Source organism: Podarcis raffonei, chromosome 12 (assembly GCF_027172205.1).
Source record: "Podarcis raffonei isolate rPodRaf1 chromosome 12, rPodRaf1.pri, whole genome shotgun sequence".
NCBI classification, from domain to species: domain Eukaryota; kingdom Metazoa; phylum Chordata; class Lepidosauria; order Squamata; family Lacertidae; genus Podarcis; species Podarcis raffonei.
The window spans coordinates 33,603,793-33,620,680 of record NC_070613.1 but is presented as its reverse complement, the minus strand read 5'-3'; the positions used below and the strand labels follow the sequence as shown (position 1 = coordinate 33,620,680).

Genomic DNA, 16,888 nt, shown 5'->3' with positions numbered 1-16,888 from the left:
GGCACCATTTTGCCATCTGGCGAGGTTCCAGTTCCGTTGCCATATATGTGATGCTGGACCTCTGCAGATCCTTTCATTTTCAAGGGCCTCCGTCCAAGTCTTGGCTGAGCCTGGCCTTGGGAGTTAGCAAAGAGAAATTCAACCCAGGTCAAGCTGACCAAGGTCAAAGCTTGCCTCTGTTCATTAGAGACAGCTGGTTATTGCCTCTTTTTATTGTCATGGCTGACCAAGCCCCTTCCTACCCACCCCCAAAACAACTCATTTTAATTTTTTAAAAGCATTTGATGTCATGGATGTTTAACTTGCTGATCTTCATTTTATGACTTTGTTAACAAAGATCCAGATAACTATCTACAGAAAGGGTCAGTGATGGGGGGATTCTATGCTGTGCAGGTCTATCTCTCACTCTGGACAAGGTCCAGGGCTCTAAAGGCCTGCCAGAATGACTTCGGTCTCTCCCTCTCCACTGTGAAAATGGGCCCTTTGTAGGACCAATAGTGTTCACCTGATTCCAGCATGGCTGTTGGAGGATGGAATTGCCACATCTCTAAACTGAAACAACATCCATGATTCTGTACGAATATTGGAGCAATCTCTATACTCTACTGAAAGAAACAGTGTAGACCACTGATTCCTGATCATACATGGAAATACTTGTGGTTTGTGATTCTCTCAGCCTCAGTTTCCATGTTTTGTAGACCAAGGAGATCTAGGGATTGATGACCCAGGCGTGCTGTATAAATAGCCACAATGCTTCTGTTGATTTGATAGATTTCCATTGATTGGTCCCTACTTGAATTTGATTTCAATGGGACTTCTGTGTTAAGTGTGTCCTACAGTGTGCCTGGTGTGAGATATATGTGTGTGTGTGTGTGTGTGTGTGTGTGTGTGTGTGTATGGAAGGAGCCCTTATACTCCTTTTATTGTGCTGCTGATTTCAGGATGTGATAATCCAACCCATGTTTCAAGTTATTAAATAAATATTGGTTTGTTTGTTCTTCACTACAATGTATTACTCATGGGTCTGCCTTTGAAGATAGTTCAGAAACTGCAGCTGATGCAGAATTCAGTGGCCATATTGTTGACTGAGACCAAGAGGTCTGAATATGTAACACTGAGCCTGGCCCAATTGAATGAGCTGCTGATTAGTTTCCAGGCTCAATTTGGTTTGGAATTCAGCCTGATCAGTTGCAGAGTCCTAATAATTTGGGTGGGGAAAACTGCAGTCTTCACTATGTTCATCATATTAAAAGTGCATTTAAGGTAAGGGACGGTTTGGTGTGCTGGGTGGAAATGGAAAGCAATACAGAAATCATCTAAATAAGGAAACATACTGGATAGTGGGGTGGTAAAGAAAAGAGAGATGACTGATGCCCTGCTTCAGAGAGGCATCTAGGCAGCTTCTGACAGGGGGTTGCTGAACTAGGTGGAGACTAATGGGGGCTAATAGGGCAAAAACATCACTTTCCAGGAGGTAAGCACCACTGAATTCCTTCTGGATAGACACGGTTAGGATTGCACTGGTAGAGCAATTTACATGTCCTTCTTTTTCTCAGCAAAAACAGCAACATCAAATCCATTATTTGGTTTAGGCTTCATTATGGCCCAAGCTTCCCTGGGCCGCAGCAGTGGACTCTCTGGTCCATGAAAGCTTAGAAATGCGATTGTCTTTAAGGTGCCCCAAGACATGAGCCTGTCTCAATTGCAGCAGCCTAATAAGATCTTGCTTATCTGTTGCTAATGTTTTTGTTGCAGGTTTGAAAGAACAGAACCCTCTGCAAATGCAGCGTGCAGTCTAGTAAACTGGGCACCATCTAGTAAGCCTAGATATTAAACTCTTATTGCTGACGGATTTAAGAAAAGAAAAAAAACACACACACACAGCCTCCGGTGTGGAAACACCTTTCCTGTCACGTGTGAAAACGCCCCAAGGCCCGTGTAAAGTGGCCCTTCGCTTTCCGTTAACTGCCTGAGAGGCTAAACCCTCACTCTTTTTAGTAATTATCCACCAAATTTAAGCTCAAAAGCAGCTGGGAGGGGTTTAAGGCAGGCCTCGCTTTTTTAAGGTTTTAACTAGAGCCTCTCTTCCAGGACGCTGGCAATTGTATTCACGTGCAGGAAGAAGGGGGAGAAGGGGGGTCTGTTAAGTTTCCAAGATTTCTTTTTCTCTCTCTCTCTCGTTGGCAGCACTTGAAGGGGTTCCGTTTATTCCTTTTTTCCAGCAACTGACTTGTGGCTTATTAAAAAAAAAAAACCAAGCTGCATCTCGTGCGTTTTTGTTGGGTGGTTATATTAGATTGGAGTGGCAAGTTCCAGATAACGCAATCGCCTTGGCTGCAAAATAATAATAATAAAACTTTATATCTGGTGCTGTTAAGCAAACGGGGCATTTCGACTCGAGATGCGAGAGGGAAATAAATAAACTTGGCACACTCGGGCAACCCTCCTGCTTCGGAAGAATGGTGGGTTTCCTTGAACACTTTTTTTTTGTTTTCGCTGCCAGCTGCTTCGGCCGGGCGAAGGTTGCCCCGTGGGTTGCTCCAGCGGAGAAGATAGAGATTAGCCTTGATTTGATTCAGGACGCTCTTAGGTCGATTTCATGGACCGCCCGGGAAGAAAGGGAAAGTTCGCTTCGAAGAACTCTCAGTTTCCGCTCGATAGCAAAGCGGCCTTTCGATACCGCCTGGCCAACATTCCTCTGGTGGGGGGGGGGGGACTCGTGGCCTTCGGAATTTTGGTGGCCTCCAGCTCCCATTAGCCGCAGCCATTCAGGATGATGGGGGCTGTAGTCCAGCAATTTCTGGTCAACATCCCAGCATGTTGTAGTGGGAAGAGCTCGGAATTTCCACTCTTTCATTTCATTTCATTTTTAATCTGTACACCGCCTTTCTATATTGCAATACACAAGGCGGTTTACGACATTCACAGTTCAGCACAGGCAGGAAACTCAGTGGCTGTTCACACATCAACACACGCTATTTCCCGCAGGCTTAACCTACCTCGCATGTTGGGAGGATAAAAAGGGAAATGGGGGTGGAATATACGTCGCTTTGTGTTCCTGGAAGAGCAACCGGGTAGAAATCCAAATGATTATTGCTTTCTGTTTCAGTGGGGTTTTTTGCAAAATTATAAGAGGTATAACAACAGCCCTGAGACAAGTGAGACAACAAGCTACATCGTAAGCAACCTTTCTGAGCAAAGATTCTCTTTCCAGGGCCTGCTAGTTCACACATACGTGCTAATCATATGTGCACATGTGAAGGCCCTGTGAAAAGGACACCGCTTGCCTCTTTCCTAAGACACAGCGCTGACCTACATTCAGTCTCTAGACATTAAATATTAACTAATCAAGTCGAGCGAAATCAGCGATGTGCCCGAACGTGTGAACCGGCTAACGCGGAAGACTTTTGTAACGCCTGAACCGGAAGAACGCTTGGAATCAGGATACCGAACCCTTATTTTCAAACTTCTTCCTCGGGTGTGCTTACATAAGACTTCCGAAGGACTGGAGCAACTCGCCTCAAAAGGGACCTGGGTCCCAAACGGTGTGTGCTTCAGATGTCAGGCCGCCACTCCGATCCTAACTTCCTTTTCTTTGAAGCAAGCCTGGTTGAGTTCAGTGGAACGAGGTCAAGTAAGTGCTCCGTGGCCTTCAGCTACAATGGAATGTATTCCCGAACTAAATGTCAAAACCGAAGGAAACAGGCGCTCGCAGCAGCGCAATAGGGAATTGGGAGAGACCTAGGGCGGAGGAACGGTGGGCGGGGTGAGGTTGAGAGACAGCCTTTCATCTCCGCCCACCCTTCCCCTTCCAGCGGTTCTCAACCTGTGGGTCCCCAGATGTTGTTGGACTACAACTCCCATCATCCCTGAGCTCTGGCCTTGCTAGCTAGGGGTGATGGGAGTTGTAGTTCAGCAACATCTGGGGACCCACAGGTTGAGAAAGGCTGCTAGGAAAAGCAACGCTTGGGATTTTACTACGCGTGGCCTGCAGTAAGGCGCTAGTCCGTGGTTTTACTGAATAGCACTGAATACCCAAGCCTGCCCAGCAAAGTCACCAGTTGCAGAATACAAATTATATAGCCGTACATAGAATAGACTATACGCAGAATAGGCTAACGTTTTGTTTTTCTCCCTTCCCCCTCCCACCCTTTTCACCTCACCGTAAAGACCGTACATGTTACTTTCCCCTCCATACTCAGAAAAGCAAAGCACAGAGGACCACGGAAATTCTGATCCGCCGACCTTCAAATGCTGCCCAGGAAACCTCCCAGGCCAATGCAGCTGTTTCTCTTTCTATACCGCTCGCTTGAGCAGCCTGCATACAGCACAAAGTGCTTGGCTTTCGGATCCTTCAGCTCCTAAGAAGGCCACTTTGGAAGTGGCTCCGTTGAGGAGATCTTTGGCCCAGGGATGTGGCTCTGCAGATGTTGCTGAACAACAGCTCCTACTAGCCCTGATCATTGGCCCTTCTTGGGGCGAGAGCTGAATCCAGCAACATCTGGAGAACCACAGGTTACCCATCCTTGGGTCAAAGATCTCCCCTGAATTACCCTCAAGAAAGTCCTTTTCAATGTGGCCTTCTTCTTAAGAGCTGAAGAATCCCAAAATCAAGCACTTTGAGGGGTCTGGATACTGCTCACCGAGCTTTAAAGAAAGAGAATCAGCTGCATTGGAAACCATTCACTTTGACTTGTGAGGTCCAAGGAACTGGACATGTAGAAGGAAAGCCTGGAAGAGCAATGCTAGCACCCTTCCAATGTTCCAATGAGACATTAATCCGGGCTACCCTTGAGGAAAGAACCAGTTACTAGATCAGATTTCCCAAAACTAGGGTATCCAGCTGTTGTTGGACTACAACTCCCCTCATCCCTGACCACTGGGTCCTGCTAGCTAGGGGTGATGGGAGTTGTAGTCCAACAACAGCTGGATACCCTAGTTTGGGAAACTCTGTAGTAGCTAGATGGAATGAGCGTAAGTTACAGGAGGTTTTGGCTGAACATTGGGATTCACTTCCTGTCCTCAGGTCTGACAGTGGAACCAGTTTCCTAGAGAAGTGATGGGCTCTTCCTCGCTTGAGGACTTCACGCAGCCACCTAGCTCTGGCTTCCCTACATGGAACAGCGGAGTTGGACTACAAGATCTTTTCCAGGTCTTAAGAGTCTCTTCATAGGCTTGGGTTCAGGGTGACAGACGATCGAAAAGATAGCAAATGAAGAAAATGGGCTTATTTTTCTTTCTTTGGCGATCACTAGTAGCCTAGTAAGATTGTCTTCCATGAACACGGGTCAACAGTGAGTCCTTAAGTGACTGTGGAGGCCAATTCTGGATCCACACGTCCTTCCACAGTGGGGACAAATGTTTCCGGGCGGGAGTTGATTAAGGTGAGGGTTTGCCAAGCGTGTCTTCCTCTTAGCACGCTTCTCCCTTTCACCCTGAGTTCGATCGTCTTCAAAGTCTACGACACCTTTGATAAAGGCTGTTCTCCAGTTGCAGCGCTCGCACGCCAGTTCCTCCCGATTGTGGAGATGTTACTATGCCATGTCATGTGTGGAAAAGGGAAGTTGTTTACCACGGTGAGGATGATGTCTTCGTTTTGCAAGGTGCAGGTGAAGCCTCTCCTCGCCTCTTCTGGGGTTCCCATCCTCGCATCCTGAGATGTCCTCCAGTAATTCGCTCATTCATTACCCTAATTCAAGAAAGTGGTCCACATAAATAGAGTCGCCTGACACCTGCCCTCCACGCGCACCATTGACAGCAATGCGCTTGGCCCCTTTCAATAGTTTAGGGGTGGCGTAGGCGTGGCTTGTGCGTCCGAGGCGCCCAACAGTCTCCCCGTCTGGACGTCCGCTGGAGTCCCTAGACAGCATTCTTCCCCTTCCCGCCCTTTGGGAATGACTTCGATCGATCAGCAGCCGGGAAATCAATCCTGCGGGTAACCACACGAGTGTACTGCAGAACATGCGAGGCGTCTGCGGGTTTCCTTACGTCTAGGGTGGGGCTAGGAGGGTGCCTTTGAAAGGCCCACCTGTACGCTTTTTATGTTATTTGCAAAAAGGAATGCGGTGGGCGGCACATGCTTTGCATTCAGTTCTGCACGCTTAACGGTGAGATTACACACTTCCGTCCTTGTAGAACAAGAGGGTCCCTGTCTTGGAAAAAACAAGCAGAATTTTCTCAGGGAACTCGATGCAGGTTTCTCTGCAACGGAGACACAGTTTCTCCGCACATCCAAATATCGTGGGCCTTACCAGTTGTGCCTCCGTTAACAAAACATCCCGAATTTTAAGGAAATGAAATAAGATCAAGTCAGGCTGGATAAAAATATTTTTTAAAGGGACGAGGGCTGGGATATCTTTTTCAGATAGACAGCAAACTATTTTTCCTTTGTTTGTTTAAAATTAGAGGAATATAATGTAAAGGGGGGGGGGAAATATTGTAGATCTTGATTCTGTTTTTTATTTTTATTTTTTGAGATAGATGGAGACTCAACAAACCTTTTAGAAATACTGTATGCAAACTCTTTTCGTATTGAAATGACCTGATTTTTAAAAAAAAATTAAAAAGAAAACCGCATTTACCACTTTATGGCGGTACATTCCCCTCCATGGGCTGCTTACTTACTTACTTACTTTTGGGGGGAAGGGGAAACAACCAAGCAAGAAAACCACCTGTTCTGAAATGGAGGAAGCAAAGGGGAATGCTAGAATCAGGTAGGAAGATAGCCAAATGACAATATAAAATCGAGTATGCTCCAGAACAACAAGACACCTCCCTTCAAATAAAATAAAATAAACGGAAACAGAAAGTCTGATATAAGAAATCTCCTAGATTTCAGAACGACTCCTTTCTGTGTAAGGCTTCGCTTCCACACACGCTGTTTTAGGAATATGTGCCTATGGAATTTCACTGGGGAGAAAAGCAGGGTATGTGTGGTGTGTTTCTGACAGCCAAGCAAGTAGATACATCTGAACCGCTTTTACTTTCAGAAAATAACATGTCCTCAAAATGGGCCCAGCAGTATCATCTTCCATTTCCCTCAAACACCTTGGCGATTTTAATCGCCTGGATGTGGAGCCATTCAGATCCACATGGCTCCTTTTCTAAGCCAATGGCCTTCAGATTAGGTGCTCTCCTCGGGGCAATCCTCAACCCCTGGCCCGCTGGGGAATCTGATGCCCAGTTGACGCTGAGGATTGCCACAACACCTCCAGTTCTAAATCCAGTTTGACGACGAGTCTCAACTCAGCCGAGGTTTGTGTTCTTCGGGATGGAAGTGGGTGTGAGGTGACCGGGTCTGAATCTTTCTTCTCCTTTTTAACCTTTCCCAGGATTGTTGCATCTACTGAAAAATAGCGGGCATGCCTGTCCCAAACGAGCCCTCCCGCCTTTGGAAGCCGGTCCCAGCGGGGTTCCCTTCCCAGCCAGCCAGCTCAGGACTGCTGCAACCCACGGAAGAGGATTCGCTTCAGATCTGATTCGTATTGTGGACACAGCCTTTCTTTCCCCCGCGAGTGACATCACCCGGCTTGCTGACCCACTGCCCGAGAAGCAGAGAGATGTTTTGCCTGGGCGGGCTGCGCTGAGCGGGCGCAGAAGCGCTTAAGGAAAGGGGAGCCTCTCCAGGTCGCTTGTCAATTTCACCTCCTCGCCTCGAAAAGCCGCAACTAAGGAGGGGAAACCGCCGAGCGAGGCGCAAAGCGATCAAGTTCCCCGAACTGCCATAGGCGCTGCGGTGGAGGGTACAGCCGCCGTCCTCCCGGAGCGATCCCCAGAGCCCTTAAGCCGGGCTACTGGAATGCAAGGTCGCCCCTTGATGATCTGAGGGTTTCACTTCCCCGCTAAAGCGGTGGGGGGCTGGCAGCTGAGTTCACACGCTAATTGCACTGCGGAGCGAAACTGGATTAGAGGCTTAAGTAAGAAGCACTGCGGATTGGGAGCTGGTTTAAAATTTGAATCCGCCAGCTCTGCAGAACTCCGGTCCCCCTCTTAGCCATCTTCACCCGGAAGGAAGTCCCGTGGATTCTTCACGGGGATTTACTTCCAGAACTTGTGCCTACCTTTAGGATCGCAGCCCTTCCAAGGAAATGCGTTGGGGATCGGAACGGAAAGGAGACTGGTGGCGATTTGCTTTAGCTGGATTGTTGCGGGGATTCTCCCCCACCCCGCGGCCACAATTTGATCCCCAACCCATTGATCTGGAAGGCTTATTGCAGTTGCGAACCAATGGCTGCAGCGATCCCAGACCTGCTGAAATATACATGCGAATGAGGGTCTCGGAAGCCAAGCCTATGGAAGCCCACGGGCCCTACTTTCAAGGAAACGGGGTGGGATGCGAAGGTATTTATTTTGATCTGAGCAAAAAACAACTTTGCTGAGGGAGTGTGTTTAATAGCGCAATCTCGGAAGGAAACGGCTTGCTGAGTTTAGGAGGCCGTCAGAGGGGGAATCGGGGTTCTCTTTTGCTATACTTAACAAAAGCTCTTTTTCCGAAAGGCGGAGAGCAATCTGCTCCGAGACCTACTTCAAACGAGGGGAACCCGGGGTTTTTGGAAGCGGGGGCTCCTCCACTCGATCTCTGGCTAACGGTCTGGGAACCGTTTGGGAGGGGAGGGTGCGGGGGGGAAGCGGAAACTTTCCTCTCAACCTCGGCAAAGTCCCTCCTCTCCACGTCAAGCCAATGACACCGCTGCCCCCGAACTTTCCGCCAGCAGGAGCTATAAGAGCGTCCCTGGCTGCAACTTTCGCCCAACTCCCAGCCAGCTCCAAGGAGCCATCGGGAGGGGAGCTGACACCGCCAGGGAGATTTCCACCGTCCTCGTCGTCCTCTCTCTTTCTCTTTCTGTCTCACTCTTTCTCTTTTTCCCCCCGGCTCCCGATGGCCTCCCCCCACCCACCCAACTGAGGCCCTCCCCCAAGCCCCCACCCACCCACACCCTGGTCCTCCTCCTCCTTTTCTTCCGCAGGCCCAGGATCCAGTCAGGGGGAGCTGGCTGGCTAGGCACCCTCTCCTCCTCCCCCCTCTCCTCTCCCCTCCTCCCTCGCCCCCTAAAAAGGGCTGCTCAGCGCGCTGCGGGTTGGCCCCCGAGATGATGCAGCAGGACGAGTCGAACTCTCCAGTCTCGCCCGCCGACGACAGCCTGAGCAACAGCGAGGAGGAGCCCGACCGGCAGCAGCAGCAGCTTCAGGGCTCCGGCAAGCGAGGGGGACGCAAGAGGCGATCGAGTCGAAGGAGCGCCGCCGGGGTCGGCGGAGGAGGCGGAGGCGCAGGAGGCGGAGGAGGAGGAGCCGGCGGGGGGATCGGTTCGGCGACCGAGGAGCCGTGCAGCCCGGCGCAAGGCAAGCGGGGCAAGAAATCCGGCGGAGGCGGCGGCGGGAGCAGCGGCGGCGGCGGAGGCGGGAGCAGCAGCGGAGGGGGCAGCCCGCAATCTTACGAGGAGCTCCAGACGCAGCGGGTGATGGCCAACGTGCGCGAGCGGCAGCGCACGCAGTCGCTGAACGAAGCGTTCGCGGCGCTGCGCAAGATCATCCCGACGCTGCCGTCGGACAAGCTGAGCAAGATCCAGACGCTCAAGCTGGCCGCGCGCTACATCGACTTCCTCTACCAGGTCCTGCAGAGCGACGAGCTCGACTCCAAGATGGCCAGCTGCAGCTATGTGGCCCACGAGCGCCTCAGCTACGCCTTCTCCGTCTGGCGCATGGAGGGAGCCTGGTCCATGTCTGCCTCTCACTAGCCTCCCGCGCCGACTGGCCCGGCCGGAGACCGAGGTAAGCGGGAAAGGGACGCGACGGGACGGGCAGGAGAGAGAGAGATCTGGGATCTGGGAAGGAGGAGGGGGCCCGCGCTCAGACTTGGCCTTCGCCGTGGGCCTGCTGGAGCAGCCTGACTCTCGAGGAATCCCTCTGAGACGGGCGGGCGCAGCTGGACTGCAGCCTCGCCTAGACTGCGAAAGGAACTCGCTTTGCGCACGATCTCGGGACCCCGGACATGCATCCGGGTGGAGCGGCCAAGTTCCCAGGAAAATCGGGCCCTTTTGCCTGCAGGCCAAGCTGGGCTAGGCTTCCTTGTGAGGAAGCACTCCCGTCTCACAACCTCTCTCCCCTCCTCTCGATCCTTTGCTTAAGAGAGAGAGAGAGAGAGAGAGAGAGAGAGAGTGTTATCCCCCATTCCCTTTGAATCCTCACTTAAGTGCTAGTTAAGAATCCGTCCAAGACCGCTGGTACTTGCAAATATCCATAGGGAGAAAGCCTCTCTCTCTCTCTCTCTCTTTCTTGGAGACGGGAGAAAGAGGGCCTCTAGGACGCTCCCTCCCGGTTTCGGAGATGCTGAGGCTCGCCCGCCACTCTGACGCCTCCTTAACTTCCCGCATCCTCCTGAGTAAGTCCCTCTGGACTCCAGAGCGGACTAACGTTTTTTTCTGGGGTGGAAAAAAAGCATTCGAGTAACACGCCCTGCCTTCCCCCAGCTTTCAAAGATGGAAGGCTGCCTTTCCAAAGCAGCGCGCGTAGGCCTTAGCAGCCCGGCTTAGGCGGGATGGATTTCCGCGTGCGGGATGAAGGAAAGTCAGGCTAGACCAATAGCAGCAAGCGAAAAAGCGAGGGTAGCAAGTCGCCCTGGATGGCAGAGAGCGGGGTCCACCCCTGAACTGTATTGTTAAGGCATCCATCTCCCTCCCCTTCTGAACACGTGCCCTACCGGGGTGCACCCCGGATCGTCTCTGCCCGAGCCAAATTCCTTGGTGGTGGGGCAAGGTTGAAACGGGACTTCCGGGCCTGCAGCCTGAGAAGGGAGTTAGGCCAAAAATCAGGAAAAGGGGAAAGCCTTTATTTAAAATTCCAATTGCCTCCATGCACGCAGGCACCCCTCTCGCAAACAATCAGCGAACTCGCTAGATTCGCCAACCCAAAGCAGAAAAGCTTCCACTTCGGCATTTACTGTATTCGAGTCGCCCTCCACTTCGGGGGAGATCCGGGTGATCCCATCCCAAGAAAGTTTCCTTGGAGGCCACTTCGGCTTGAAAAGGAAGAAGTAAATTCTTGAGTAGGAAGGGTATCGCATTTCCTAACGCCGACCCACAAACCCACCGCTAGATCCTAGACACACGCATTCTTGCGGAGGTCCTCTCTTGACTTCAAGGCTGGTTAACTGGCCGTGGAGCCGGCCAGAAATAACACGCAGTCCACAGAAGCGTCTCCTTTAAAGAGCATGTGCCCTGCGTTGGACCGTGGCTGTGGCGTGAAGTTTAATGTTTTGTTTAGTTAGCCACACCCAAAAAATCTTGCGGAGTTTCCAAATGCGTTGATTCCGAGGGAGCTCCTTCCCAAGGAAAGGGTTGTTGGAAGCAGATCGCGGGTTGTGGGGAGTCTTAAATGCGCCTTTGCCTTTTCTCGCGAAAAAAATTCCTGTATGCTTATGGCATCGGGGTCCCGAAGGTCTGATGGGACGTTGACTGATTCTCGCTGGGATTCTTAGGCAAGTTGGATCGGCTGCCCTAAACATAATCTCTCAAATTACGCAACTAAACTGGTTTGGGCGTAGTGGTGACTTCTTATTTAAGGTTTGCAAAGCGTTCTATGTTGGGTTAGAGTCTCAGAGTCAGCGCACGCCGCTTCATTTAAGATGAGACCCCATAATCAAACAGGTCCTTATTATGACTGACTGTTGCAGCCTCTTTCCATGAGTAAGTCCCACGGAACCCAGTCAGTCCTTGCTGCCAAATTAATATGCTTAGGTCAGCAGGCGGCTTCTGTGCATGTTTACTCGGAGGTAGGTCCCACGGAGTCCGGTCGAGCTGGTAGCCAAGCATTGACTTGTCCCAGCCGAGAGACTGGTGGCGCCACCATGGAAGAATCTCAAGTACATTTGTACCTCCATCCTGATGCTGCGATCCTCTGCACACAACACCTAGGGAGAAAACCTAAGGAGCAAGCATGGATAGGATCGAGCTGTTAAATCTGCTTTCTTGGAAGCTAAATGGATTTGAAGCCTTAATTCGAACCTTTATCAGTAGTACATATCAATACTGATCGAAATGGTGATGGGATGGAGCCTTACTCTGCTGAGGGTTACTCAACCACGTAAAGCTGCGGGAGAACTCAAAGAGACACTCCGCTCCCAAACGTTTGTAGTTTTTAACCTCTCACAGAGCTGCAATTCCCAGCGCCCTTAAGGAACTACAGTTCCCGGGGTTCTTTGGGCGAAGTCATGAGTTTGAAATGAGTGGCGTGTAGGCAACCTAATTCTCAGTATTCTAACAAAATGTGGAGTATAATAAGATGTTCAAGGGGGAGCCTGGCCTGAGAGATGGTCGCAGAGTCCCCTATTGGGGCTGCAGCTCCATTAACTGACTTCCGAGTAAATATATAGAACGAGGCTGTAAGTCTCCTGGCTTGCGGCTTTGAGGAGGACAGACACGTGGGAATGTACTACACGTTCCTGTCCGTGGAATCTTCAGGAAACGCTTAGGGTGGCGTGGGAATTTGGGAGAGAAGGAAGCACCGCAACTCCCGATCCCATGCATGTTTACTGGGAAGTCAGACCCACCCAGGAGCGCAGCTTAAGGTCTAGTCTTGTGCAAACGTACTTAAAGTACCAACCCTACTCAGAGCTGCATATGACATTCCCCAGGGGAAACGCGCGCAGCACCCGGGTGCTGTAGAGCTGCAATCCTATACTGTACACGCTTCCCCCGGAGCAAAAAGTCCCATCGGCTCAGCAGCGGGGATGAATTGGGGTGCAAATGAGACTATCCGGGCAGCCAGGGTTCCTCGCCACCACAACTCCCTTTTGAAGGCATTTGGGGTTTGCTTCCAAGTAAACATGATCGGGATTGGAGCATTACGCGAAGCCAAGGGCCGCCCAGCATTTTCTCCTCCAGTAGCATCAGGCGACTGCTGAGCTAGGCCGGAGGTTGAGGGCCCAGACCAGAGCGCCTACCTGGTCAGGTTAAACAAAGCAGCTTAACTGTCACGGGGATCGCAGCTTGCAATCGAACCGCAATCCGCAGCCTGCCCGCCAGCCTCCTCCCGCCTCTCTCGGGATGGGCAGAGACCCACGACCAGGCTCTGCTTCCCCTCCACCCCCAAAAATATATTTGTTTTGTTTTACATTTGTGCCTCAGTCTCCTAGCAGTGCTTACAGCGCACACAGGGAAATTAGGTGGGGACAACTCATGAACCATTATTATTACTATGATTCCTTGAAGCGACTGGGAAAGGATCCACCTCGGGTTGCTGAACAGGCTTTCTTGAAAGCAAGCTACCCCCAGATCTGAGGGGACCTGCTTCCAAGTAGCTGATCTTAAGAGCACCAGGGGGAAGCGGTCCCCCCCCCCATGCACTAGATTCTCCTAGATATCCGTAACACTCCCCTCTGCGCGTTTCCTAATTTCATGCCTCTCCAGCAGGGCCCTCCCCCCTCCTTCCTTTGTGCTTTAATTCCTCCTTCCCCCCACCCCCGTGGACACACAGAAGCACATTGTGTAGAGCAGGCTAGAATCAAACATTTGCAGCGGTGTTATTTGCTGGAATTGTGACGCGTATTTTTATGCCGCCCTTCAATCGTACTGTATATAAAAACAACGGACATGTACAGAGATAGAAAGTAACAGAACCGAGAGAAGGAGGTGTTTCATTTTTAAAAATAATTTAAAAATATGCCTCTTTCTTTTAATATATGTGCGCAATATATTTCATTTTCCATTTCCAGTAACCAACATTCCCTTCTTCTCTTTCTCTTTCTGTCTCTGGGTTTTTGCAGATGACATTTGTTCCCAAAGAAGGAGAGAAAACGGACAATCTAGAGAGAGACTCTGCACTTGGACTCGGCTCCCCTCCTTTGTTTTTCTCTCCCCCCCTTTGTTCCCTCTAAGACAATATATAACGCCAAGGATTTTCTTGGAAATTGAGCGGCGTTCTTGGCCCACGTTGCAAGGAGCAGGGCGTTGGGAGACCAGGAGAGGCGAGAGACCGGGGGGGGGGCGGCTCCTCGGATGGTGAGGCGGCTGATCCAGAGGCGGCCAAAGAGCCCTACCAGACATCTCTGCATTCTGATCAAAAATCTGAACCGGTTTTATTTTTATTTTTCTATTTTGACGAAGAATGTTGGAATTTAACTTTTTTTCCTCTTTACTTCCTTTTTTTTTTGTTCTTGCATGCATGCATTCCCAAGAGAGTTTATGAGCCACTCATGAAAGGAAATACGTTACTGTGGACTCCCCCAATTCCCCTCGCTCTCTTTTTGGAACAGATCTAATGACAGAGAAACCCGGAAAGAAAAAAAACCCGTTTAGAACGAGTGCGAAAGGAAAATATATTTTTAAAGAAAATATGTTTAGGGTAGCTATGCATTATGGGCTCCAAAACTCTTATATCCTGCTCCTCTTTCATTTATATTTTATTTTTCCTGCAAGAAAAAAAGGAGGGGGAAATGGGGTGGGGGGAGAGCGAGAAAATAAATGAAACATTCTATTTATTTATTGATGACCCATGTTAAAAAAAATGCAAATAGATCCGGTGTCTAAATGCATTCCTATTTTTATGATTGTTTTGTAAATATCATTGTATATTTTTTTCCCTTGCAATAAATAAATTGAAATGTTAAAAGAATTTTAAAGTTTGGTCTGTACGGAGGAAAGCGGGATTGAAATTGAAGGTAAATAATGCTCGATCGCGTAGATCTGAAATTACCCAGGAGAGTAAGGGGCCAGGGTCGGGGGGGGGGAGGGAATATAAACAAACGAGAGAAGAACGCAAATAAACTAGCTACTGACAGACACATGAGTGTTAATTATCGAGACAGCTTTATGATTCTGCTTGAAGGTTTTGCAGGACTTCGGATTCTCTGCCCCTTTTAATCAAAATAGCGAATTTTATAATGGTAAAGTGTAGTGTATTATTATTATTATCATCATCATCATCATCATCCTTCGATCTAAATTAAGAACCACCCATCGGTCTGCATGCAATTTCTCCACCGCTGTGTTTCTTGTTATCTCGGGCGGGGGGGGGGCAGATAAAGGTGCTCAGCGGTCGCGTAGCTATTTGTGTTTGTTGAGGGTTTGGGGCGGAGTGGAGGTTGATTGAAGTCCATCCATAAGCCAAATGCATCCAGAGTTTTGTTTTTGTAACGAATTAAGTCGGGAGCAGGGAGTGGGTGGTGGTTTTTCACACCTGCCTCCAGAAACGTGTGTTCGAAAGTCAGCCGGGGGGGGGGGGAGAGAGAGATCGCACTGATTTTTGCTGGGACTGACTTCCTCGGATCAGGCACGCTGGCTTTCCAGTGAGAAGTGGTGAACCCTTGACGTGCGCGGCGTTGCAGATAGATGACCGAAAGTTTGAGCCTCAGACTTGAGGTCTTCAGACTGTGTGTGTGTGTCCCCTTACCCCCCGATTGTTTTGTTGCCATCGATCAGACAAATAGACGGTACTGCCGCAGAAGGAACTCGACGACGAATGTCCATGCAGGAAAACAGCCCGCGTCCAACTCAACGCCTTGCAAGCAAAGAAGCCCCCATTCATTCGGAGGGAGCTTTGCTTCCAAGCAGCGTGTCCGGCTATAGCAACAGCCCAGCGGTGATCAAAACGGTGGCTCGGAGGCGAGCGGCTTACTCCAGGAGTAGGGAAAACCAAGGTCTCCTATTTCACTGCTTTTCTTTTTTTTAAGGATCAGTTTTTATGTTGTTGTTTCACACCAGGCGAACAAATGGCACGTCGGGCAACCCCTGGGCTCGCCTTATCCCTTCCCAAGTGACGCCCCCCCAGCCCCTTCATTCCACTTTATATAAGCCGAAGTAGAGGCACTCCCGATCTAACTGACACGGTTGGGTGCGACGCGATCCTCCCCGCGGTGCCCATTAGACAGAAACCCGTTGGCGCCTCCAGCATTTCTCAAGCCAGAGGCAACTGGGCTTCCTTTCGTGTAAACGTGCAATAAGATCCGGCAGCACATCTCTCCCGCCCCCCGCCCCAAACCATTCGGATCGGCTCGTTTGGGTTGAGCTGCAAAATCCAAAGCGCCTTCTGACGCCGACCTGCGGTTCAGATCCGCGCGGGTTTACACTCGAGGAAGCGAGCTGCCTGCCATGCAAAGCGGTCCTTGAGGTCCTTGATCCGCATTTGTGTTGAAATGGAAGCATCTGGGAGGTAGCAGATGCCAGTTTGCTCTGCCTTATCCATGTCTGATTACTCTGGTCGTATAAATAAGCCGGGCTGGTCTCCCTCATCCCAACCATCCCTGTTTGTTTTGCTCAGGTTCGGGTTGACGTTTCCGGATGCCTTGTTTACCTTTCCCTGGCCATCCTTAGGCCACCTCTCGCCGCCTTCCCCGGCTCCTCACGGTTCTCACCATCGGCCGTGTCTGGGGCCGGTGAGCGCTGTTGACAGAATTTTTAAAATAGATAGATAAACGGCAAAGTTTATTTGTGTTTAAGGGGATTAGCCAGGACTTTGACAAAACTGGATTTGAGGCTTGCGGAGGTCCATCCCCCGCCCCCCGTCAGAAGGAGGAAGGGTACCCTCGGCAGTGTCGCCCAGCAAGCTCTGGAATCGACCGGATTTCCCCAAATGAAGTGGCCTGAGATTGCAGAAGATCTGGGGGGCCAGTTCCGACCTGGAGGAGAGCTAGAAAGCAGAGAGCAGGAATCAGAGCATGGTCTGTGCTGTTGAAAAAGGTAAGGTACAAAAACCTTTGTCTACTCTCCCTCTTGAATGGACTTGATCCTAAAAGTTGTCCCCGATTGGCATCTCCGAATTTATCGGTGGAGATGGTGTGCGGTAGTTGCCATTGGTTTTTCAGGAAGCCTGTTTCTAAATCTATGGATCTCCATGTAAATCTGACGCTCACGCCCTACGCCTGAAATTCGAATTCATTCACCTACTCCGAGAGGAA

The 16,888-nt window shown here is 50.3% G+C and overlaps 1 protein-coding gene across 1 annotated transcript; it reads left to right on the top strand.

Annotated features, from left to right (window-relative positions):
- Positions 1-8,664: 8,664 nt before the first annotated feature.
- Positions 8,665-14,607, top strand: TWIST1 (twist family bHLH transcription factor 1). Its single transcript, XM_053410033.1, has 2 exons — positions 8,665-9,768; positions 13,760-14,607. The coding sequence occupies exon 1, from the start codon at positions 9,090-9,092 to the stop codon at positions 9,732-9,734; it is 645 nt and encodes a 214-aa protein (XP_053266008.1). The 5' UTR covers positions 8,665-9,089; the 3' UTR covers positions 9,735-9,768; positions 13,760-14,607.
- The last annotated feature ends 2,281 nt before the right edge of the window (positions 14,608-16,888 follow it).

Coding starts and splice junctions, on each gene's coding strand:
- TWIST1 (XM_053410033.1), top strand. CDS start 9,090: ATGATGCAGCAGGACGAGTCGAACTCTCCAGTCTCGCCCGCCGACGAC.